We start from the raw sequence: 27,048 nt of genomic DNA on the forward strand, positions 1-27,048 counted from the left end.
GAAAGGAGTAGTGAGAGGAAAATAGAACATAATAAAGTTCAAGAACCATAAATTAACATCGAAACATAACTAAAATATGAGACTATAACATTTGATGTTCAACTTGAAACTTAGAAAACACAAAACCTCCATAGATCTAGTAGGAAAGCGCTCTTGCATGAGTCATGTATCACTACAGAAACAGGAAGTACGAGAACGTCATGCACAATTGAGATATCAAGTTTTTGTGGAAGCTGATGATGACGAGTTGCTCATACTTGATGAGCTTATTAACTATATAGAAACAATATTTAAAATTGATTCTAAGAAATGGCTTGAATTCATCAAATCTAAGATGAATTCTATACACACCAACCAAGTATTGACTTTGGTTGATCCACCTAAACGAATAAAATTGGATGCAAATAGTTCTTTAAGAGAAATATTGGCATGGATAACAATGTATAAACTTATAAGGCTAGACTAGTTGCTAAAGGTTATAGACAAGGACTGACTTTGATGAAACCTTTTTGCCAATAGTTATGTTAAAATCCATAAGGGTTTTTCTTGCTATAGCTGCTCATACCATGATTATGAGACTTGGCAAATGGATGTCAAAATTGTATTTTTGAATGGGAATCTTTGTAAAGATGTGTATATGACACATTTTGAAGGTTTTGAATCTGAAAAATTTACTAACAAAGTATGCAAGCTACAAAAATCTATTTATAGACTTAAACAAGTTTCAAGAAGTTGGAATATCCATTTTGATAAGATAATTAAACAACTTGATTTAATAAAAGAAAATGGATGAACCTTAGGTTTATAAAAAAGTTAGTGGAGTTGAGTTGTTTTCTTAATATTATACATATTATTGATAGAAAATGACATTATTTTACTTCAGTTAGTAAAGATATGATTATCAAATAATTTCTTTATATATTAAAAATAAAAATCTATAGATATAGATCTAGAAGATTGTTTGGATTGTCCTAATCCACGTACATATAAAAAGACGTTGAAATAGTTTAGCATAGAAGAATCCAAAAAAGGTTACTTATCAATTTCATAGGAATATGTATCTCCAAATATATGTGTTCTAAGACATGAATGGAGAGAAATAGGATATAAAGATTCCTTTATTTGGCTATAAGATCCATTATATATACGATACCATGTACAAGACCATACGATACTATATTTTAAGCATAACGAGTAAACACCAATATAATCTAGGTGAGAGTAACTAGAAGATAGTTAAAAAGATTCTTAAATACTTAAGAAGAACTAAAAACATCTCTCTAGTCTATAAAAGGACATGAACTAGATGAAGTTCATGGTTATTTAGATGCTAGTTTTCAATCAAATATTAACGATAGATAATCTCATTTAGGATATGTTTTTAGTTTAAAAGGTGGTGTTGTAAGTTGGAAGAGTTCTAAACAAAAGATTACAACAGATTCTACAACTAAAGTTGAATGCATTTCTATGTTTAAGATGAAAAAAGAGGTTGTTTAGATAAAAAAATAAAAAAAAATTCACAACTGAACTAGGCAAGGTTCCTAGAATTAGTAGGTTTGTAATATGATAACAATAGAGCTATTGCATAAACAAAAGAACAAAGGTCTCATTAAAGATTCAAACATGTACTTAAACGATTCTATTTTGTTAGAGAAATCATAAAGGAAAGATATAAAGATACAGAGCGAGTTCCAACTAAAGAGAATCTTGCAGGTTATCTTACAAAAGCCATTCTCAACATAAGCATGATCATCATATCGATGGATATGGTATCAGATACATAAGCAATTGACTTTAGTGTAAGTGAGAAATATGCATTGTAGTCAATTGGTTAGTTATACATAACACTAAGTTTTTTTATGCAAAATATATTTTATTATTAATAAAAACTTTTTTATCTTAAATATTCAATTATATTTCATTAGTGAATCTAATATTTGATTAATGAATATAGAGTAAAGACAAAAGTTCATGAAACAAAAATGTTTTGTATAGAAGATTATAAAATTATTATAATAATTAGATTTCTATTACATCAAAGCATTATTTCTATATGTTTCTAGTCAATATTATTATTAAAATGCTTTCAAATATAATATTATTAAAAAATAAATAAATTACTAATATATTTATATGGGAAATAATATATTAGGATATATTAATATACAATACAAAAGTATATTAATTTAAATATATTAGTGCATATAATACTTTAATTTAGATTATATTGCTAAAAAATATATTCAAATACAAAACATGTTATATTATACAATAATCACACATTTTAAATCATATAAATTGTGTTATAAAATTAGAATACCATAGAAAAGAAATTTATTTTCAATGTTCTCTGAACACCAAAAAATAGTTATATGTCTATAATATTATATTCAAAATATTTATTACATTTTATAAAATAAACTATATATAAATGTGTATATATATATATATATATAAATATCATAAATTCTGTTTTTTCCCCCTACCGTTACACTTTTTATATCTCATTCTTTTCTTGTAAGTGGTTAGATAATTATATTTAACTAGTTCATTGGCCTATGCTCTACCACATACCAAACCAAAGTTTTTAAATATAAAAATTAAAATTAAAAGTGTGGGAAATTCTTTGGAAATGTTATTAAACTCGAGTAAGTAGAAAAATCTTGAAATCTCTCCACTTGACTTATTGTCTGGCACAAGTTTCCAATTAAACTGAATCAAAGCTAACCTAATGTGAATCGGTTGATTTCATGGGTTTAGAGACAATCCAAATAACCGGTAAAAGCATGACTTAGCTTATAAAAGAACTTTAATATGAAAACTTTTGTATTTTTAAGCATCGAGACAATGACATGTTGGATGACCCCAATAACCCCACAACTGAGTTCATGAACTCAATTGGGTTTAATAACTTTGTTTTTTAAAAATAATTTTTACATAATTATAGGATAAAAAATAGACGCTTTCAATTTTGAGCATCAACTTTTAAATAAATGTTTATTTGAGACTATGATAACCCTATAAAAAAACATCACTAATAAAGTCTACCTATCCAATCCAACATTAAATGATGTAATAAAAAAAAATTCTTAATTATTACCGACATTAATTAAAAGATCTAATTGCCCCAAGATTATGAATACACCCTTGAAATCAAGCTTTAAGAGTGAAATTAAAAAAAAAAAAAAAAAAACCTTAGACCCAAGTTAAGTGTTGTTTTGCTTTTATAGGTATTCTAGTAATTTAGTTGTGCAAAAAAGATGTAAAAAATACAATAGCAATATCGATCAATTAAAAAATGGTTAATCCATAATAATTGAGTGGGGGGGAGCGTTAAATTTTTTGTAGAAAATAAATTGTAGATTTATTGTTTCAATCTACAGTAATTGACCAGAACAGGATTTCTCTATTTTTCTATTTGTAGCAAATCTTTTAAACTTGAGTTAATATTCTAAATTCACAACTAGTTAAATCGTAGACCCGAGTTCAATTCTTAACCAATTTGATGTTGAAGGATGAAATTAGAGAGAAATCCTCATATTTAAAAAACTTCCCAAAGCAAAAATAAATAAATAAATAAACAAACAGAATGAGCATTGGATATGAAAGAAAAAAAAATTGGAGGGTGAAATTGAAAAAAAAAAACATATTTAAAAACTATATGAAAAATAAAAAAAAAAACATATTAAAAAAAAACTATATGAAAAAAAAATAGAAATAAAAACATGAGGATCAAATCTCACACATTAGGAAATTGAAGGATAAAATTAAAAAAATAATAAAAATTAATTAAAGGACAACAAATATGAATAAAAAATAAGGGATGAAAGCAAAAGAAAACAAACTTGAAGTCTAATATGCAAATTTGAAGGGCTAGGCATGATTTTTAAGAGGAAAGAGAAAAAAAAAAAAAAAAAAAGGAAATGGAAAAGATCATCAACGCTACATTGGAGGTCTATTGATTAGTACTTAAAAATACATGTTTATCAAGGTTTTATATCATCATTTTGCACTTGAAGTATCAATAACTCCTTAACGAAAGCATGTTTTATAATAACAAGTTTGATATTATAAGATACCTTAATTTATGGTAAATGCTCATTTTAAATACAGGACTATCACATAAATAAAAGGATTGATTGATGAGGTTAAGCATTGAAAGTTAAAGGACAAAGAGATGGCCAAACTTAGAAAAGAGATGTCGGTGCAGTCCAAACCGGAACATTGCTCGGTAATTGGATCATATCTGGAGCTCTAGATCTCGGATTTAGGTCCATTTTATATGGATGGAAAGGTAAAACATAGGCCTACAACTTTCATTTGACACCAAGATCTAAGAAGGCCGTTTTCAAGTCCAAATTATAGGAACAACGAAGAAGTCCGAAGCTCTCCTGCAGCCTAGACACTATTTAGTGTTCAGCCCATATCTTGAGTTCTAGAAGTCCAAATGACCTCATCTTTTTTTTGTTGGAAAGCTGAGACAATTTTCTAGAATATTCCTGAGGATTCTGGATAAATTATGATGTTAGAAATGACGTCTTGTTCAGACAAGAAGATAAGGATTGTCACCAAGTCAAGATGTGGCCACCCACTCATCAATTAGTCAACAAATCAATAGTTCCAAATTTTGGCCTATAAAAGGAGGCACTTACCATGTATTGAGGCATCTTAGTTTTCAGATCAAGATCATGCTCTTGCTTTCTCTCTTTGTATTGCTTATGTTTTGCTTTCTTTAATATCAAGTTTATGCACTTCATTTCCTTTCCTTTACTTAGTTAACTTCCTTCTCATTTATGTTCTTATCTTGTTCATTTATGTTTCTTTCTTTCAATATGTTTAGCTAAGTTAATTATGTCAAGGTGAAAAAGTTACACTAATGGTGTAAGAATAAATATAATATAAACTTAACATGGACCTGAATGTTGGATACTAACATGTTTTATATTTGTTATCTTGTTCATTTTTAATACTTTGCTTGTTAAATGGTTAATCTAGATTTATGTTGTATAACACTTGGTACAACAAATACTTGGTACTTTCATAGCCCATACTGTATGGTATAACCGACACCTGAGCTATGAAAGGAACTTGATTTGTTGTTAACATAAGTTATAATCATGAATGTCTACCAACATTTACAAGTATTAGCTTTATTCGAATAAAATAACTAATGTAATCATGTTAACAATTTATAATCTGATCGGAACCTCCTTTATGTGTGGTTTCCAATTGAGTAATTAGAGTTTATACTATACTTGTTTGAAGTACCATTAGTGGATCCTCTAACCTTGACATTTATTTTTATCTTTGTTTAATCCTTACATTAATCTTTCAACTCAAAGTTCTCATTAATTTCTTCCTTCTCTTCTTTATTATTATTGTTGTTGTTGTTGTTGTTGTTGTTATATGTTCATAAACTCAGTATATAGGCTGGAAACCTGTGACCCGATCTTTTAGATCATTCTCAGGTATAACAACGCCACGTACTGAGTATTATTATTATTTGTTCATAAACTCAGTATATAGGCTGGAAACCTGTGACCCGATCTTTTAGATCATTCTCAGGTATAACAACGTCACGTACTGAGTATTATTATTATTATTACTAGTACTACTTTTGTTATTATTATCGTTATTATTTTTATTGTTGCGTTGTTATTTATAATTTATACAATTAACCTCTCTGTGGTTCGACCCCGGTCTTGCCGGGTTATTTATTACTTCGACACTCCTGCACTTGGGAGAAGACATCAAGCTTTTGATCGTGTCATCTGTTGACCATATACTATATATGAAGGAAAAAAATGTTGAGACAAATTGAATGACATGACATAAGAATGGTTGTGACCACTCTTATAAGTCGCATGTGCCTATTGAAGGTGGTTGAGATACGAATGCATTGAAACATGCAAAGTATGCTAATATGTGTTTTTTTATTTATGAAAATATAACATTGCCCCTAGTACCAAAGCATTATTATGAATATATATGATGAAATGATGAATAAACTCTTGTGGTCAAGCTTTTAAAAATTTGATTTAAAAAACAAGAGTCATTACACAATAACAAAAATGTAAAACATCAAAAACGTTCAAAAATCAAGTGTATAGAGTATTATACCCCTCAAAGACAGATGCTTATGATTTTTCAAGGGAAAAATCTTAAATTCACCATTATAATTCTTGGTAAATCAAGGCACATGCACAATATTTTTTCCACATGTTTTGGGTTTTTCTTTTAATATTTCTTATATGTTAGATAAATTTTTATAAAATAAAACATCAATAAATAATTTGTTATTTATTTTTCATGATATAGTAAAACATTAAAAAATATTTTTCAGTTTAATTTTTATATTGTCAAACATAAAAATAAATAAATCACTTTTTATGAAGGCCATTCTCTGAAAAAAAAAAAAAAACTAATTGTTGTCGAACAAACTAGACCTTAGCTTTGCTTTAAACAATTCCTTCAAGACCACATCATCTCTATGCTCGAGATTCATCTAAAGGTGAAGAAAGCTAAGTAGCTAACAGATGAGAGGACGTCAAAAACTCAGAATTCTACGATAAAATGTAGGGAATGGAGGCATGAGAGGTTCCTCAATCATACAGCATAACTCATAATAATTCTGAAGACAGCATTGCCTACCAAATCATTACCCGCAATATAGGAACAGATATAAGTAAGTTTAGAGGGTGATTGTGATTGTTTTTTAAAATATTTTGTTTAAAAAATATGTTAATAATATTTTTTTTAATTTTTAAAAATTTATTTTAGAAATTAATGGATAAAAAAATTTAAAAACATCAAAAATATATTAATTTAAAATAAAAATAAAATTTAAAATTTTTTAAAAATATTTTTTAAATACACTGTTAAACAGCCTCTTAGAGGTCCTTCTTTTTGAATGACAGATGATAATGAATGCCTCGTCGCTTTACCCGAGAATTCTTTGGTAGTGGAGCATCAAATCAATAGTCTTCTCTTGTCCTTGATGATATTTAAGGTCGGCAAAAATGGTAGCTTTAAAGCGTCCCCCCTTCTCGCCTTTGTCCTCAAGTTCTGACTTCAATAAGTAAAGTTTAGGAGCAAGTAAAAAAAATCGAGAAATTAAAATAATAATAAAAAAAAATAATAATAAAAATTAAATTAAAAAAAAAAATTGATTAAACCGATTAAAATTTTGAAAAAACTAACCGGTTTGGTTCGGTATTGGTTTTAGGTTTATAAAACCGAACCGAACCGAAAAAATAACCGAAAAAAACCGAGCCAAAACAAAAAAAACCGAGCTAAACCGGAAAAAACCGAGACAACCCGGCTTTTTTTTTTAAAAAACGAACCGAACCGAACTAAAACCGGCCAGTTTGAACTGGTTTCAGTTCAGTTTCAGGTTTTATTTTTTTAAAAATTTCAATTTAATTATTTTTTTTTAATAAAAACCAAACCGAATCGAATTTGCTTCACTAGTAAAGTTATTACGCAGACAGGACAGCCTGCTCCATGTTTTGGCTCATGAACTGGAGACAGTTGCGAATGTAAGAGTTCTAATCTCCACCCTTCAATTGGATCAGCAACGAATGACCACTCGATCTTGCATCCATTTTGACCATCTCCATTGATTGGCAAGACTTCGATGGTGGCCACATATGACTTAAACCCAGCGTTATTTTCCATGATCTCATAGCTTATACACCGTTCGATTGGATTGATCACGAGTACCTTCTCTTTGGCCCAGCTGATCTTAATCTCTTCCTGACGGCCTTCCGATGCTATGGTGGTGCTAGAAGCACAGTACCAAACCTGTCTAGGCTGGCCTAGCTCACCCTCCACTTGGTAACTTATGTCTAGAATCCACTTGTGTATATTATAGAAGTCCTCCAAGAAAGACTTAACTCTATATCATTATAGAGAACGAGGTTACTTAGCCATGTGTAGGATCTGATTCAATCGTGTTATTAATAAGCCTAAATTATCGAATAGATGATATAAACATAGATAAATTAAGTTTATATATTTTGAAATTACTTGATATTATACTATTAAATTATTTTTTTATTTATTTTGCGCGCGCACACATATATATATGTGTGTGTATTTTGTTCTTTTTATTCTTGTGATTTAAAATGTGAGAATTTGTTGAGTTTAGTTAAAATTTATTTATTGAGGTTATTGTAGTTTTTTGCAAGTGTTTTTAAATAGAAATTGTTTTTGGATATAATTTTTATATAGAAGAAACTCTGTCCAAAATTTGTTAAAATTATAAATTTTCTAACTCTCTAAAATCATAAAGTAAATTAAGATTTAGATTAACAAAAACTATGATTTTATAAGCTTTTATAATCTCAAAACACAAAAATCTTTCAAATTGGATAATAGCCATAACAGTCCAATCGTTTCTCAAAATGGTTAAATCATTTTTGCTATTGTCTGACCATTTTGTGAATTGTCTAGTTGTTTTTCTAAATGGTATGCTAATTATATGCTGTGGTTCAGAATCATGACATTTGATTCGATGTTGCATTTTTGAATCATGAAAAAATTATAATTAATGTCATGGTTCACTATCGCAACATTAGTCAAGTGTCATGATTTTGAAATGCGACATCCTCAAACTATGCTATTTCACTAAAACTTTTTCATCATGTGTTAATTTGCCATTTATTATTTTGTGTGCTAATTGCCCAATTTATCCCTTTTCCTATGGTAAATTGTAATCTTAAATGAGCATTAAAGAAGTGTTTATTTTGTGATTTAAGTTGCTTTTCAAAGTCAAAAAATTGGTTGATTATGATCAAATCCCATCTCTTAGGAATTGTAAATACACATTTTGATACATTCGGTTCATCAAAATACATGAAAAAGAAAAAAAAATCAATATCCCATTTGACAAATAACAAAGGGTTTTTCCTTCATTTTTCAAGAAATGTTTTTGATCTACATATTGATTTTTATTTATTTATGATTTTTAATCAACCATATGCATGTACAATTTCTACAGGATAGAATTTCATCCTAATTAATCAACTTTATTGAGAAATATTACTTGTTTTTAGGTAAAGATATTAATAGTAAGAACTTGAATCAATATCTTTAATGCAGACACCTCCCAAGATACACTAAAATCAAATTCAAATAGTTTGTGACCCAACAAAAACTTACCTTGGAGAACCAAAGTTATACACAATGATCACCCCATACTATGCATATAAAGAGACGTGAACAAGTAGTATAAAATTACAACAAAGTTGTTCAATCCTTCAAAGAATTTGCAAGTTCAATGAAAAACTTGATATAAAAATCACTCAACAACACAAAAGATAACAAGAATGTCAGGTTTTTTTTTAATTAAAACTAGTCTAACATTAAAAGTCTCTACAAATAGTATTTATAATAAAACGAATCATAAGTCTACTAGGATATCTTAATGGATATGGATAAACGAAAATAGTAATGATAATAATAATCAAATGAACTCAAATTTTAATAAAAGCTTTAATATCTCTATAAAGCCTAATAATAACTAAAAGATAAATAAAACAATAGTCCAACTAATTTAAATAAGACTAAATTTATTTTTATAATTTGTTGGCATAATCGAAGCTCAAGTTCAAACGAATAGTTTTCTCTTCTCTTAATGAATTAAAAGGCATGTCATATATTACTTGCAAGATATGAATGTCTACCTTCTAATGCAAACTAGAATAACATTAGAATTTCTTCTGCAGCTTCAATTATGACAAAAATAGTAGTTAAAAGTAAAAATTGACAAATTTAAATTTTTTTTATTCCAATTTTTTTGTAATATTTGAATGCTTACCAACAAGCACTTCTTGAACATGAATTAAATTAATTGAGGTTTTTTCTTCATTATTTAATATCTTCTTGAAGTCTACCTTGACCCATGTGTCTTGAAGAAGTCCATTGAAAGCCTCTATGACCATTTTAGCCCTAAGTTTTGTCACTAGACCAACTAGAACCTCTAATGAATCTCTTGGTATAGCTTGGATCACATCAATCTTCTCTCGAAAAAACTACCTAGTAAGGAGTGAAAATCCACTAAGAGCATCCTTGTCACGAAAAAGGCTCACTTCTAGTTGAAAGAAAGGTGGATGAAAGAATAAACAAAAAGGAGGTTTTTTTTTTAAATGGAAGGAATTGAAAAAAAAAAACAGAGAGAGAGAGAGAGAGAGAGGATGTTTTGTATTTTTTTTTTCCTCAAATTTGTTTTGCTCACTACTATCTCCTTCCAATGAATACTTTTTTTATTTTGTCCTGATTATTTTGTTCATTCAATTCCAATCTTAGAAGTCATAATCTAAGGAACAAAAATATTTGTTTACCAAAATATTTATTTTTAAAAAATATTGAACAAGTTTTTATTTTGTGATTTAAGTTCCTTTTCAAAATATTTTTAATTTTTTTTTCTTGAAAAACATCAAATTGTTGTTTATTTTTTAAATGTTTTTCAATTATTTTAATATACTGATGTCATAAAATAAAATAAAATATTATTTTAAAATATTTTTAATTATAAAAATACTTTTGCAAAACTAATGAATAGCACAGCTTAACAAGCTAACACACTTAATCAATGTTACTGCTAACACCATTAAGATGAAGTTGTCCTAAACACACTTAACAATAAGGTGTATGTTGTCCTTTTCATATCTTAGATAGTGTTTGGCATTATTGTAACAGCTATTTTTTAAAGTTTTTTTTTTACTTGCAAATGCATAAAAAAAAAATTATTATTTTTTAAAATTAATTTTTGTCATCAACATATCAAAACAATTCAAAAACACACAAAAAATAATTTGAAGCAAAAACAATATTTGAATTTAAAAGAAAAAAAAAAAGTTTAGCCACATTGCAGTACCAAATAGGACCCTAATGGGTCTAAAAAAGACCAAAGTTGCTCACAGTCCATATAGATTTGGTTGTCTTAAACACTTTTTAATTATCATTTAAAAAAAAAATGATTAAAGCTAATTTGGTTGATAAACTGACTTGGATGCCTACCAAACAAAATATAGATTTGGTTGTCTCCAAGAGGAGATACTAATAGCCTAAAAAGTCAAGATTTGAGATTTAATACATTTTAAAAAAAATAAAATATAGTGTATAAGCCACGACTCGAATCTCAAATCCATGATCGGCAATGCAAGAGTGATGTGAAAGAGGACACTCACCTATGCTAAGCCTCATTATATACATGTCATAAATCAAATTGTACAAAATACACAACACTTCATAAAATTTCAAATGTTCTTCAAAATAAAACAAAAACAAATAATAATCCATAATACTTATTACGATATCAAAATCCAATATTTAACTAAAATAGTGTAATAGTAAATTACTCGAAGACATTGAATAAGAAACTAAAAGGAAAGCTTCACGGAAGCAAACAGGGCATATCAACCAAAAAGATGAAGAAGTGGGAACTCTTAACAAAGTCAACCTACTAATAAAAATTAAAAACCTGAAAATAATATTAAAAATAAAGGGTGAATTCAACCAACCCAGTGAGATTATAACATTTAATGTACATTATAGATATTTATAAGTTATAGACCATAAATTGTGATACAATAAAAATATAAGAATTAAAACAACCAACACACACACACATTAAGCATAATAGCATATTGTAATGAAATACAGGTCAGATAAATATGAGAGGATAAGTCGTCACAAGTTGGTGCATCTCTCACCAACTAGATATACATACTACTATGTGCACATAAATTAATTATTCTCACCAACTAGATATAGTGATATACATATTACTATGTGCACATAAATTAATTATTCTCTGTTAATATGGAGTTTATTACAAGTACACTGATATCAAGACATAATAGATACTTATATAGTTATCAAAGCAAATAATTATCATATTGAATAAAATTTAATTCAATAGAATGTGAATGCAAACGTAAATTTAAGAATTGATAAATACTTAGAAAATAAAGATATTCAAGAATTAACCAATTGTACTCATCATATAATCTACATACATATATTATTTATATTACATACATATTAAATATTATCACACTCACCTGGAAAACAAAGCAAAAAAAAAAAAAACAAATGCAAAATTGAAGACTACTAAGGATTGCTAGTAGGAACGTCAGCAGAACCTATAACGGATACAAAAATACTAAAAAACAACTCGAAACGGATAACATAAAATATTACAACTTTAAGCTTAGAAACCAAAACATATTTATAAAACCATATTGATCCACCCGATCAATGTCGAACATATCCCAAGTTAAAGGAACTGATTAAACCCGACTACTCGATCAACCGACAGACCAAAATAACCAGCTGATCAATCACCACGACAAGCTAATCAGCTGACGGATTACAACCAACTAGTAAATAAGTTGATCAAGATTTTAGAATCCTTATCGGTCAATCTTCCAAACTGCAAATCCAAAGATAATCAACAAGTACCTCAAAAATTCATAATTCTAATCCTCAAATTATTTCATTTTAAACCAAACTAACACCCTAAACATTTATTAAACCTTTTAAATCATGCAAACCCTAAAATCAAACCAATAAATTTAAGCATAAAACAATCTTACTTGTCTTCTTTGTTCCTTCTTCTTCCATTTGTTCCTCCTTTCTCCTTTTTTCTTCGTCCCGTGCTCATATTTCAATTCTCTCTCTCTCTTTCTCTCTCTCTACAAATCTAATCTTTCTTTTCTTTTCTTTTCTTTTTACCGTATATATATTTCAATTCTCTCTCTCTCTCTTCATATTAATGATATTGTGTGTGTGTATCAAATCATACAAATTGTCTAATTGTGCATCAATCATTAATATCCATAATAATACACACAATATCATTAATATCATATGAATTTTTTGATAATGTGCATCAATCATTAATACCCATAATAATGCAAACAGGGGACCAATGACTTTTCAAATTCATTTTGTTTTTATTTATATATATTTTGGATATTGCAGTATATGATAATAAAATGTATCTTAATAAAAATCTGAGGCTATAAGCTGTAAAAATAATCAAGAGCTGCAGCAAACATATAAAACGAGAAAAGGAAGTATAATTTTCTCAAACCTTCAACTCCATCCTCCAGTCTCTCAGCCATCTGTTGCAGTCCCACTTTATACATTCTCACCAGCTCATCCAATACCAACCCTGCCACTGGATCAACACTGAATGACCATTCGATCACACACCCATCTTGACCATCATCACCTTGAGGAACAACCTTGACCGTCGAAACATATGACTTGAACCCAATATATTGCTGTCAACTATCTCATAGCTCAAGCTACGTTGACCATGATCAACAGCTGTTAATCTCTCAGTGGACCAGCTAACAGGCTGACTGTGGCCATCTGTATTGGTGTCGGTGGACGGAATCGAGGAGCCTTCACAGTGTCTTATGCAACCTGGCTCACCATTAGTCCCATGGATGCCATAGCAGGCGGCAAGGCCGGGAAACCATTTGTGAAGGTTAAAGAAGTCGTTGAGGAGAGGCCATATTTGATCTGCTGTGGCTTTGGCTAGCCTTGCTGAGACCTTGCCTTCCCATTGTGGCTGTGGATTTTGCTCCATTAGAGTGATAATTAGAGACCAGCCCTAAATTTGACTTAGAGATAATTATGTCGACACCTGGACAGCTGGGTTGTCACGTATCACTTTTCAGTGTTTCTGACGTGGCGCGCACCATCACGATATCAATGCATCCCGGGAAAAAAAGAATTAAATATTAAAATTTTATAGAATTATTTGCTGTTGTTATTAAATTTAAAAATCAAGTTGTTTGTTAAAAAAAAATTAATCCAGATAAATGTTTTTATTAATTTATTTTTTATTATTCTTAACGAACACGGAGTTTTTAATTTGAATTGTTATTTTTATTAAATGAACAAATATTTTACAATTGTTAAAGTAATTAAAAATACATATCATAATAGTATATTCATATTTCATTTGTGATTAATGTTTAAAAACATCATAAATGTGATGAAATCATATTAAAAATTAATTAAAATATTTTAAGAATAAAAATATATTGGAATTGAATTCAAGTGAACAATTTATTATTAGTATTAGTATTTTTGAATTAGATTAATAATGATTAAAAACAAATTATTAAAACTCAAATACATATTTATAATACCATTTAAACATCGTGTCAAAACTAAAAAAAATAAAGTAAATTTAGTAAATTGTTTTCGGATTGCCAAAATCAAAACAAAGAGAAAATATAAAAAGATATAAAAGGCCAAGCCTAGCATGTGGCCTGTTTTATTATTAGTTTTTTTTTTTATCTTTCTTTTATTTATTTAAAAAATATAAACAACATGTTATCTATTAAAAAAAAATATTACTAATAGGATTTAAGCTTATGACCTCATAGCTATTCTCGTGTGCAATTAATTGATCTACAACACTAAATTATCATAAACATATGAAGATGCTTTATTGTTTATATAAATAATAAACACCGAAATAACTTCCAATATTTTTAGAGTGTTATGATAATATATTCCAATGGTTCAAAATAAAATAAAAATAAGAAAAGATTGCCCTTGATAAAATCAAGGTCTTTTTTTTTCAATCCAAACTAGTCATTAAATTCATACCACCAACAGAAATGAGCATGATTATAAAACCCTATTGATGAATCAACCCGATAATTTGACTCAGAACTGAATCCAGGTAGAGTTTTCTTCAATATATTGTGCAGATTAAGCTAAGTCCTAATTGCTCTGTTGTCAATAAAGTAATCAGATAATTAATGTACCTATATTGCAAGTCATGGAGTTGTGTAAACTTCATAACCTTGTTATTTTATATGTTAATTAAGATTATCACTGATTAACACTTAGCTAACTAAGTGTTATAAAGCATAAACACACGTGACTCAAAAACCGAACCATTGTAGAGAGAAGTTATAAACACATATTAGAGGTGATTATTTTCAGTTCGGTTCTATAAAAAATAATTAAACCGAAAAAAAATAAAAAAAAATCAAAATCAGTTCAAACCGGCCGGTTTCGGTTTGGTTTTTTAGGATAAAAACCAGTTCAAATCAGTTTGACTTGGTTTTTTTTCTTGTTTTTTTTTCAGTTTCATTTTTTCAGTTTTATGCTTATAAAATCGAACCCGAACCGAACGAGTCGGTTATTTTAAAATTTTAATCAATTTAATTGATTTTTTTATAGTTTAATTTGTTTTTATTTTTTTTTAATTTTTTCAGTTTAATTAAATTTTTAATTTTTTTTCACACATTATCAAAGAATTTTCTTTCAATTAGTTACATTCTTTCCTTTTGTGTATGTCCGTTTTATAGTAAAAAGACTATAATGTGATAATCTGATAATGTGTGATTGGACTAGGACGTGTACATTTTGGACATTCCAACCTATGCTGAAATCCAGTAAAAAAATTACAAAAGATATTTCTTTCAATATCTTAATTTTAACAACTGAATTGGACTCATCTGACAACTTTTGATTACAATATCAATAACAAATTGCCTATAAATTTTTTTAATAAAAAATAAATAGTCAAAGATGGAAAATTGAGCACCTACCACATTCTACACTGTACCATGCCCACTTAGGATAGTTAAATAACTAAATTTTACTTTTGCTAAATCTAATGGGGTAAATTTTCAAAGCCAATTCTTAATTAATTTTATAGCAATTAAAATAAATATTCGTAAGAGTTTTGAAGATTTTAGATTTTAGAGGAGAAAATGTATTTTCTAAGTTGAAGTAATCATTCTTTATTTATGCCTTTCTTTTATTTTGACAGAATTTTAATTAACAATGTGGTTTTGTTAATAAATACATAAGATAATTAAAATAAATATTCACAAGAATCTCCATGATTTAAATAAAGATTGAAAAAAAAAATTGGAGGCAAAACTTCCATTTCTCTATTAATTTATTGAAAAACTTATCATCATCTAAAAAAAAGTAAGTTTAAAACAAATAATAATAATAATAATGTCTTCATAATTTTTATATGGCTATATGAAAAAATTAAGGAAACTAATTCATAAAAACCATATAAAAATAACAATGAAAAGACTATTTAATTCTCATGAAATATTCATATGTTTTTTTTCTTACATTTTGTTGCATATTGGGCTCATATATAATTATTAAAACCTTTGTTGCTATTGTAATCATTAATTGTATAATGTCATTTTAAAAGTATGAAATAATTAGATGATATTTTTAAAAAATTAAGATTTATGATAAAAAAAAACATAAAATTATGAGCCTAGAAGAAAGATGAAGCCAAAGCATGTATGGATCTAGACAAGGCCCGCACACTTGACACCTTTTTTTATATTAAGTGAACAACACATCTTCTACTCAACATCAAAATAAAAAATTGTAGCAGGTGATGTGTCATCCATTACAATAATTTTTTGGTGGCTGAAAAATCAAGATTGAGTTTTTTACCCCTAAAAGCTTAAATTTTGGCTTATTGTAACTAGAAAATACTCCTAAAACATCTTAAAATTATTTATAACTCCAAAACACCTTAAAATCACTAAAAAAAAAAATCAAACTAAATCTAAAAATTATTTACGAGCTGCATGCTTTTTCTAGCATGGTTGATGAGTATAACCATCACCATTGAACTCCATTTTCCAAGCTAACCCATTAATACCAAGAATGGTCATTTTCATAACCAAATACGGTCGGCTAAATTCTTTCACTCATGTCTCTGTTTTTTTGGTGACTCTCTCTCATCTCTTAGAATTTGGGAACTAAAAAGTAAGGAAAATAAAGTTTGAACACTAAAATATAAAAGCATAAAACTCTAGGGATCAAATTGACAAAAATACAGCTATAAGGTACCAAAGTGAACTTTGTGATGCATGAATTAATTTTCTTTATAGTGGTTTTGTTTTTTCTATTTAGTTTTGAAAAATATTTTTATTTTATGATGTTTTATTGTTTTTATATTTAGTTTAGGAAATCAAATATTGTGCTCAGTAATCAAAAAAAATTTTTCTATTTAGTTTAGGAATACCTATCATAACTCTATAATTATTTATTCAGAATTTTCTCCTCTTCAAAATAGACCTAGGACTAGTATAAATAGTATTGTTTAGCTTGTATTTCAGTAGACTAATATCCAATGAAAAAAAACCTTGAATTAGAGTTTTTATGTGGTCGCATTATTCAATTGAATTGTGTATTGCTTATGTTTACTATCTTTCTTGTGTTATTTTCTTCTATATAAATTGGAATCAGAAACCAACAATTCCCCGTGGATAATGCTTTGTGCTAAAATAATCATGGCTTATAGAAGATGCAAAGCAAGACATGCTTGTATGGTAGGGAATGGGGAGGTTCTTCCTCAAGAAATAGATGTTAAGGAATTGGTAATGAAGTATAGAATTGATCCGTTAGTTGGTGAAAATGAGAAACTTGAAAGATTATAAGAAGAGTGATAAAAGATTTATAATCAATTTTGAAAACTTGACTACGATATTGAAACTGAAATTCTTTTATGCTTGTAATTCATAAATATTTTTTTAAAACAGTTTTCAAAAATATTGGGACAAATTGATATTTAAAAAAAAAAAAAAAAAACTTGTGCACGAGCCTTTTCAAATTGGGTTTGATGCAAGCTTGGCTTACCAGGTTCAACAATATCTATCCTTTTTTTTTTTCCTTCAAAAAATAAAGATTTTTTTTATATGTGTTTAAATTGCCCATAAATCCCAACCCTAATCTCTTATTACTATTTAGTCAGCTCGTGATCTGAGTTCTGAACTCTATTTGGTCTCTTTTTTTTTTTTTAATTTTATCACATGGTAAGAAAATACAAAAAGTTATTTACCATCAACTAAAGGATAAAATTAAATAAAAGCCTCACTCTAAATGATAGACTTGAAAAGAAAAAAGCCCGAAAAAATAAAAACAAAATAGCTAGGGAAAAAAATCTAGAATGAAGGATAAAATTGAATAAAAGCTTCACTTTAAATGATGGACTCGAAATAAATAAATAAAATTATATAAAAAAAAAAAGCAAAAAACAAAACGGGTAGGGAAAAAAAAGCTTAGCCTTAGCCTAAAGAGCTAGACGCGTGGGCTTGAGGGAGGCCTACTTGCCTGGCCATTTTTTTTTTACTTTGTATAAAGGGTGAACGACTTGTTGTCTATTTTTTTAAGGAAAAAAAAGAAAGAAACACAAATGACAGGTCATCAATGTTTAATTTAAGGAAAATGTGTGCCTATAGAGGCTCGAACCTACGACCTTAGAGTTGCCCTTTACGTGCTTCAATTGATGCAACCACAACAAGCATTTCATATAAAAATGTGTAAACTAATATATTAACCTGCTTCATTATTCATATGAATAATAAAACCAACTCTTAGTGTTTTAGTTGTTTAGCTAACCAGTTATAAAATGTATGAAATTTTTGGATAATATTAAGTAACTTGGTCAAACGTGTCGGGTTAACATTATAACCCATCATTGCCTCTGGAGTTTAAAAATAAAATTAGAACAATGATATTTTGAATTGACTTGAGTCAACCTACCCAACTTGTAATTTAGATCGTGACTCTAATTAGGCTTTATAACATTATTTTTAGAATCTATTTTTTATTTAATTAAACAACTATGAAAATAAACATATGCAAAAAAGATAATGAATATAACTATCAAGTAAAAATGCACTTCAATGTAAATTTCATTTTCTTATACATCTCTTGATTGTTTTAGTAAAAGCATTTTTTTTTTATTGTAAGCATTGATTTTGTTTTTTCTTTAAATCTATCATAATTTTAAAAGCAAGTTTTTTTTCTTAAAACAAATACTAAGACAATGTCATCAATTAGTAAATGTGATAAAATAATATGAAAATCCATTAAAAATAATATATATATATACACACACACACGAGAAATATTTCATTTCTTATTTTTGCTTTTTAGGTACACAATAATCAGATAAAATTTATAAACATTCTCATAAAAACCTATAATACTATTTAAGAACAATGAAATAATTGAACGATAATTTATATATTATACTAAGCCTTTTTTCTAAAAAAAAATAAATAAAAAGGGCCAGTCACTAAGGCCAAAGATATGGGCCTTGCATCCCAAGCCCAATAGAAAGAAGGGTCGGTGTGTATGGGCTTACAATGCAAGGCCAGCATACCTGCCTTTGATTTTTTTAAGGTTGGCGCACCCTTTATTTTTAAAATAAAAATAAAATAAAGTTGATGATGTGTCCTTTTTTTTGGTATATTCAAGCCATTGAATAGATGGCTACAAAATCAAGCTAAGGTTTTATTGGATTCAAAAATCATTTTTCAATCTATTTACACCTAAAAAATCCTAATAAAACTCTTATAACCTCAATAAATTAATTTATCAACTCAAAACACCTTTAAATCCATTAAAAACACTAAATTAAATTGAATAGAATGACAATCTCTAAACCTCGATTTACTTTTTTTCAACAAAATAGAATTCTAGAACACACCTCAATGTTACTCCTTTATTTAATAGAAATATATTGATATTAAATTTAATTTTTTTTATTAATGAATCTCGTCAATGAATTGTTTTCTCTCTCCTTCTCCCTTTTTCAATGTAAAAGTTGGGAAAACCATGTGCAATGATTATAATGCAACCATGAAAGAAGAATTAGAGTTTTGAGGTATATATATACTAAAAGAGTTGTATATGTTACGATATTTCTTATTGAGGTTCCTTTTAGATAAGTCATCTCATCTATATTCAACATTTACATTAGTATTGGTCGCTTTTCTTGCATCTTTTTGGATTTCGGGAGCCCATTAAATTCTATCAACTCTAGAATTTGCATTTGTTTCTCATTGAGATTTATCACTCCTTTCATTACTCTTTCTCTAACTAATATCCCAAAGTTTGTATATTTGTCAATAGTATAGCTTGTAGTTATATGACATCTACACAATCCTTTAATGTCTTGTGATTTGTTTGTTGTTGTAAATCTAAGTTTTTAATTCGATTTTAAAGCATCAACAACTCATTTGTTGTAACAATCACAAAGGTAACATCCTATGATAATAAAATATCATTAGCCATGGTTGTCATATTAACTAATAGTGTATTGACTAAAGGAAGACGGTTCTTATCAATTCTCATTGTTTCATTTTTTAGGAAACTTAACATGCTTTGATTCTGTCAAATTTTGGATTATATTTCTAAATATTACACAATTCTTTGTGAAATGGCCAATGACCCCATGTCATTTACAATAATTCTTCCTTTTCAATTCTTCATCAGTCACTTATTTATGTTTCCCTTTAATTTTACTTCTTTTATTTGCTAATGACCAATCAAAAATAGCATCAACTTGATTTATGTCAAATGCATAATGAGTTCTTCATTTGACCTCAAAGATAATAAAGCTTTACCATTCTTTTTTATTAATGCATTATAAACCATGGCTCACCTTTTATGAACTCTACAACATCCATGCCTATTGTTTCTTGATAATAAGTTCTGTAAATTGAGACTTTTTTATCTACTTCCACTCTCAATAAACTCTCATACCTAGAAGCTCTTACCCCTATCTCATATATATCCTTAAACTTCATCCTTTTGAATTTATTTCTCAATTCTCATTCCAAACCTACTTCTGCAATTACAAAATCCTTTTTAGGAATCCTAGACCTACACTTTCCTCTGGCCTTCATAAATCTATCTAAATACTACTTCAAAGTCATTCCAAGGTATTGTTTCAATTTTACTAAGTCTGTCAACACAAACTCTAGTTCTATCCTAGAAAAAATATGCTCGGAATATAATTTGCATGTCATTCCAATTCTAAACAAAGTTTGGTGGTAAAATTATATACCAAATGAGTACACCTCCTATTAATGAATTTGGAAACAATCTTAACTTTAGAAATTCAAAATTAGTAGCTTCTCTATATTGAAATGATGAATCTACCTATGTGTTCCATAACATATATAGGCCCTTGACCATTGAACAATGTAAAGTCTAGGAATCTAAAATTAATGGGACAATGGTACATTCTATCTATGTATTCTGGATAAGGTCTCATATAGGTTGGTTTATGAATTTTTTGAATCCTTGGACTATAAGTTTGTTCAACTACCTCTAAAATATATTCTGAATCAATCATATCTAGATCGCTCGGTATCATTTTTACACATATGTTTCTTAGAGAAATATTTTCATAATTTATAATCCTTGCTTTTGAATTACTTCTAGCTTCTTCCACGATTATAGGTTTTCCTAAATTTATTCTAGGTTTTGGTGAGAAACTACTTTTTAAGTTGAACTACTTTGGCCAAATTGGTTTATTTACCATCTAACTTAGGATCTGTTTTCTTAAAGTTTGATTCTTTAACCTCTTTCTAATCAATGTGATTTTTTGCTTCAACTGCCACCTTTTTAGATATTTTATTAATTGTTTCCATCATCATATGGTTAAAGTCAAATATTATTTCATCATTTACACCTTTTATTTTGACGTCTAACTTAAGATTAACATCTTCGAGTGTTTTAATAACTTCTTGACAAAAAACTTAATTGAAATTATATAGTTTTTCAAAACTTCCTTCTAAATTTCTTTCAAGACTTTCAAAGCTTCCTGCTAAATTCCTTTCACAAGCCTACCTTTCTCTAACATTGGACTCTAATACAATATAAGTTGATCTATCATTTATCATCACACTACCGTTGTAATAGTCATCACAAATTTTTATTCTCGTCTTATGTCTTTGCTCCATTTCTTCAACAAGGCATCAATATTTCTCATCAATGATTTTATTAGTTTCATCTAATCTTTGATCAAGACATGCATCTATTCTAATGCATCTCTTCTATGTCTCTCTCATCTTTCTTTTCTAACTTTATTTCTTGAAAAACTGATATTTCATGTTATGTTCCAACATGAACATTAATTAACTCGTATTTTGTTTCTAAACTTCTTAGTGATTTTAATTTCTTTGGTGCCACAATTCTAAATAATTAATTTGACACTCTCATTGTGGTCGTTAATTGTTTAATATAGGTTCTTTTGTGTCTATCTTAATTAAGAGGAATTGGAATACTTAAGATTAGAGTTTAAGTTAACCGGTTTGAAATTCTGAGTTCTTAATTAACGAGTTCTAATTCTAAACTTAATCCTAGATCTAATCTTGTAATTTCAAATTTATATTATAAAATTGCACAAGTATCAATTTGATTAAATTCACTTCACATAAATAATAGTTCAACTGAAGAAGCAACTAAATAATTAAAACATTTTAGATGTAAAGTAAAATATTTTTTTATATATTTTTGGTTTATAGAATTAAAATTATAAACCTATTGATTATATAAAAATAATTGCAAATGTACTATTAAATAAGTTTTAATAACATAATTAACCTTGTCAAACTCTTCTTATCAATAACATTAAAAAAAAAATTCTCATAAAAAAATATTTTTAAAATTAAAGTAATTAATTCATGTTAAATGGGTAATTAACGAGTTGATTTCGATAATTTAATACTCTAGGCAGGCACTTTTCCGAATCATCTCCAGGACAGATACGACAACTAAGAACAAAACGAGACCAAACACTAAAAAGGCGCTTAAACAGTTTCCTTTAAAGCTGGAAAGCACAGTACAAACCTCTGCTTTCTCTGAAACTAAACCGAACAAGCACCAAAAAAAACCCTCTTTTCCCTGTTTAGCTATCGACACAGGTCTCTAAATTCCACACTATTTTAGAGGAAAGGGAAAGCAAAACAACTTTCTATTTGTCAAAAAGCTAGGGTTTAAGTTTTTTTTTTTTTTGACGTGTGGATAGAATTATGGATCGTCTCCGCCGAAGACAGAGACCGGTGTTCTCTGGGTTCACAACGGCTGAGGTATGATTTGCTTGCTTGTTCTTTATTAATGTTTTTTTTATATGGTGCTTTCTTATTTTTTCCAGTTATGTATTTTATGTTGATTGTGGCTTATTTCTTGTTAGTTTCTTAAAAACATGATTGGGATGTTTTTTATTTTAGTATCTTATCCAGAAATGGTGTCTTTTAGGATTAATGTGGTTAACTATATTGATTTTTGTTTAAAATACAATAACTTTCCTCTCATCTAGGTGCTTAGAGAATTTGAAAGTCCATCCATGGAGTTAAGTTGATTTGGGGCAATTGCTTATGATGGGGTGGGTAGATTTCTGGTCATTCTTATGTGGAAAGGATCTTGGTTGACAGCAAACTCAGGGTTGTTATTTGCTAAATGGTAATGGTTCATGAATACGAATTATTTACTCATAATCTCAGTTAAATTCTTTGAGATATTGTTCTTTGTAATGGCGAATCTAGATTAATGTGATGTCTATGTAATTGTGTATCCAAGTCTATGCTTGGCTTTGTAACATTTTAGATGTTGTTGGGTAAAGAATAATACACATATGTATTGTTTTGGCTACAAGCAAAATTGTATACTTGTGCCTGTGGGGTCCTGTGACTGATGATCCAATATGGCGATGCTTTACTGTCTCCTTTGTTTTTTTTCTACTGTGTTGTGCAAATGACATGATAAAGTTTTTATTTTTATCATCATCCATGAAAACAGATAGAGAAGATGGAGAGATTGCTAAAGGAATCAGACCAACAACTAAACAAGGAGTTCTTTCAGAAAGTTGCCAGGAGATTTAGGCAAGTCTTGTCCCATGCATATCTTCTAGTTATAGATTTTGGCACATGATGTTTCATGTAAAATATCTACATTAGGTGCTAACTCCTCTTGGTTTTGATTTGGTATGTCCATGCAGCTCCTCTGCTGCCCGGGCTGGGAAACCTGTTGTTAAATGGACTGAGGTTTTACTTTCATGATTACTCCTTTTTTTTCTTCTGTATACCATTACCATTGTTGTTATAACCCTTTTATTCTGCAATGAAAGCTCTAGCATTATGTTTGTGCTTATCTCGTAGCTTCCCTTGTGTTACAATTGTGCTTTAGGTACAAAGTTGGTTCAGAACTAGGCAGCAGGATTGCCTGTCCAAAGTTGCATCTTCAACTGATGCTTCAAATCATGATTCTCCACTCCCAGAGTCTAATCTTTTTAATAAGACAAAAGAAAGTTCTCGAATTCCTGAAGGTGCTTTTCTTTCTTGATATTTTTCTATGACATTTACTACTGCTTGAAATCAGATATTTGTACAAGAATATATAGGGGGGTGTTGGTACTAGAATATGTAGAGCTTAGTGGTATTTCAGGTTTAATCATGCTTTGTGTCATCTTCAAAGTTAAATAGACTGCATTTGTAGTTTTAGATATTATTCCTCAGGTAGATGCTCAGTATCATTCAGCATCATTTGTAGTGAATTCTTGTTTGATATATTAACCTCCAAGGCCACAGTCTCGGTAGGTTCTAATAACAGTTGGTAGGATATACTTGGATGTTATGTTGGGAATTGGTATGCCCAACATTGATGTTGAAGAATCTTGTTTACAGATGAAGCTTTTTTTGTTTCAACAACCATTCTGGCTTTCTTTTCCCTTTCTCTTTTTAACCTAAAAAATTAGGTTATATTATGAGAGCTTTTTTGTCTACCCTTTATCTCTTTGTAGCCAACTTTTCCCCACATTTCTTAATAACTTTTTTTTTCTTCTAAAAACAGGAGAAACAATCCCAGATTTGTCAGAGTTGAAATTTGAGGCAAGGTCATCAAAAGATGGGGCGTGGTAAGGAAACATGTAGCAAGCAAAAATTGTGAACCTTGCTTTTAAATGTTTTGGTTTTACCTTGTTGGACATATCTCCATTTTGTGGATAAAAAACGTGATCACAGTCAACATTGCTTGATATTAGGGCCATTGATAAAATGTGAGCTGCCCCAGAACTATCGAAATTCTCATTACCTAGGGCTAGAAGGGAGATGGTTTAGTGGAAAAGGCCCCCTGAAGAATAGATCCAAACTGAGATAAACCTTCACAGCATTTGTTTAAGATACTCCCTTTGTTTGATTAATGACTGCCTGGGCTTACTTAGCCTCCCCTAGTCACTAGTGGACAGAGCCTGTTGTTAATGTTTCTCTCTGAACCATCACACTCAGACGTAACAGTGAGGCAAGCAAACTTAGCCTGATCCATATAGCTTCACTTCCTGTTTGAACTATTAGTTTTCTTATGAATATAAACTTAAGGATAATGCTACTTTCTCCTAATAAATTTTCCTAGAAAAAATGAGAAGTAAATAAAAAATCACAGGCTGTTTATGTGTCTGTATGAGAATATTCTTGATAGGCATGCCAGTTTGAGTAAGAAGTGCATGGTCGCCTTGATACTTATTTCAGAATGGTAGCTGCATACTTTGTCACCTGACTGGATGTCCAAAGTTAATGTCTAACGATCTTCTTCTTTTAGGTATGATGTTGACATGTTCCTATCTCATAGAATTCTTGCATCTGGGGATGCTGTAAGTTTCTATTTCATAATCTATTACTTCAAGCATTTTAGTTGTGGCTGGTTTGTCCTGACTAATGTTGAGCTAGTATACACATGTCCAAAGTTGCAGGGCATGATATTGAAAACAAAAACTGAATTTTCGGTGTCATTCAAAGAAGTATAATTGATAATAAGGTCATCCATATGGAATAAAATCTGATTAGTTGGGACTGAAACTTCTTCTAGTTTGGTCTCCACTCAAATTAGAAATGGGAACGTACTAAAAGTGTCGATCATCTTGTTTTTTGTAAATACATCTTTCATGAAGTTTTTTCATTTATTAAAGGAAGTTCGTGTTAGATTTGTTGGATTTGGGGCTGAGGAGGATGAGTGGGTCAATGTAAAAAATGCAGTGCGAGAACGTTCTGTTCCTCTTGAGCATTCAGAATGCCACAAATTGAAGGTCGGAGATTTAGTGTGCTGCTTTCAGGTATTTTAGATTTTTAGTTGCAGCAGTAATCCTTTCACTCCCTGCAAATCACCCCCTACTTTCTACAGGTAGCTCACTTGTGCAGTTTGAATTTTATTAGGAAAGAAGGGACCAGGCACAATACTTTGACGCCCACATTGTCGACATTCAAAGGAAAACGCATGACATAAGAGGTTGCCGGTGCCTTTTCTTGGTTCGATATGATCATGACAACACCGAGGCTAGTATCGATTACGTATCCATGTTCATAGCATGTTGATTTCTCAGTTATGCGTAATAATGGAATTACCTTGCTAAATTGTCTTCTCTTTTGGCAGGAAAGAGTCCGTTTGAGGAGGTTATGTTGCAGGCCGACATAATAGATCTTCCGAGATAATCTAATTTTTCGACCAATCTTTGGCTCACTTCTTTTTGCCCTTCATTCATATCAAGGCTTGGTAGGGAGGATACTTAATCTATGAATATACATTATAAATATACAATTTTAATCCTTGTATTCATTTCAAAAGCTTTCCTGTACAATTTTCACCCAAATTCTTCTGCAGAAATTAAAGAAATGCTTGGATCATCATATGAGCTTTACTGACTGCTTATTGTGCAAGCCAAAAAATTAACGATAATAATAATTATGAAATTAGGAAGATAGGTCAAGGAGAAAAATCCTGAGAGCGCCCACCCACCGAGGACTGATTATTTAGCAGTACTTTCGTACACAAGAGAGAAGAGGAGGGGGCACGCATGATGCCCCATTAAGCTACAAGCTCAGTAGAGCCAAGGATCAGTCTAATATGGTCAAGACTTTCTTTTAGCTAACCCTAACTTTAGGTTGCTTTTTTAATTATTGTTTTCTTAATTGTTTCAAGTAAACGCCATTCCACACTACCTCAGGAAACGGCCATCTTTCTTTATTTGTGTCCAACACTAAGTTTTGCATGTTTTTGTAGTTTTCTTTTTTCGGCTATACAACGCCTAAATTATGCCGCTACAGTCTGCATTTAGGTAGTAACGGCGAGCATAGCATGTATAAACATAAAAATGAAAAATGGTTGGTGTGCGGTCGCATGCCACAAGGACCAACATTTCACAACACGTCTATTCCAAAGACAAATGTGGATTGA

General features: G+C 29.3%; 1 protein-coding gene and 1 pseudogene across 2 annotated transcripts; one reads left to right on the plus strand and one right to left on the minus strand.

Annotated features, from left to right (window-relative positions):
- Window positions 1-12,107: 12,107 nt before the first annotated feature.
- On the minus strand, window positions 12,108-13,649 carry LOC118053669 (lachrymatory-factor synthase-like; annotated as a pseudogene).
- Window positions 13,650-22,571: 8,922 nt separating this feature from the next.
- Window positions 22,572-26,438, plus strand: LOC118053681 (protein SAWADEE HOMEODOMAIN HOMOLOG 1). Of its 2 annotated transcripts, XM_035065007.2 has the most exons (10): window positions 22,572-22,916; window positions 23,147-23,289; window positions 23,626-23,708; window positions 23,825-23,870; window positions 24,013-24,151; window positions 24,676-24,739; window positions 25,420-25,471; window positions 25,787-25,930; window positions 26,031-26,150; window positions 26,248-26,438. In XM_035065007.2, the coding sequence occupies exons 2-10, from the start codon at window positions 23,287-23,289 to the stop codon at window positions 26,287-26,289; spliced, it is 693 nt and encodes a 230-aa protein (XP_034920898.1). In that variant the 5' UTR covers window positions 22,572-22,916; window positions 23,147-23,286; the 3' UTR covers window positions 26,290-26,438. The 2 variants fall into 2 exon arrangements, with proteins under 2 accessions (XP_034920898.1, XP_034920896.1); XM_035065005.2 differs by lacking the exon at window positions 23,147-23,289.
- The last annotated feature ends 610 nt before the right edge of the window (window positions 26,439-27,048 follow it).

Source organism: Populus alba, chromosome 18 (assembly GCF_005239225.2).
Source record: "Populus alba chromosome 18, ASM523922v2, whole genome shotgun sequence".
Taxonomy (NCBI): domain Eukaryota; kingdom Viridiplantae; phylum Streptophyta; class Magnoliopsida; order Malpighiales; family Salicaceae; genus Populus; species Populus alba.

Bases quoted from the DNA above. Each gene is read 5' to 3' on its own strand.
- LOC118053681 (XM_035065005.2), top strand. From the start codon at position 22,860: ATGGATCGTCTCCGCCGAAGACAGAGACCGGTGTTCTCTGGGTTCACA. The intron at 24,152-24,675 runs GTGCTTTTCTTT...TTCTAAAAACAG, and splicing joins AAGTTCTCGAATTCCTGAAG to GAGAAACAATCCCAGATTTG. The intron at 24,740-25,419 runs GTAAGGAAACAT...TTCTTCTTTTAG, and splicing joins TCATCAAAAGATGGGGCGTG to GTATGATGTTGACATGTTCC.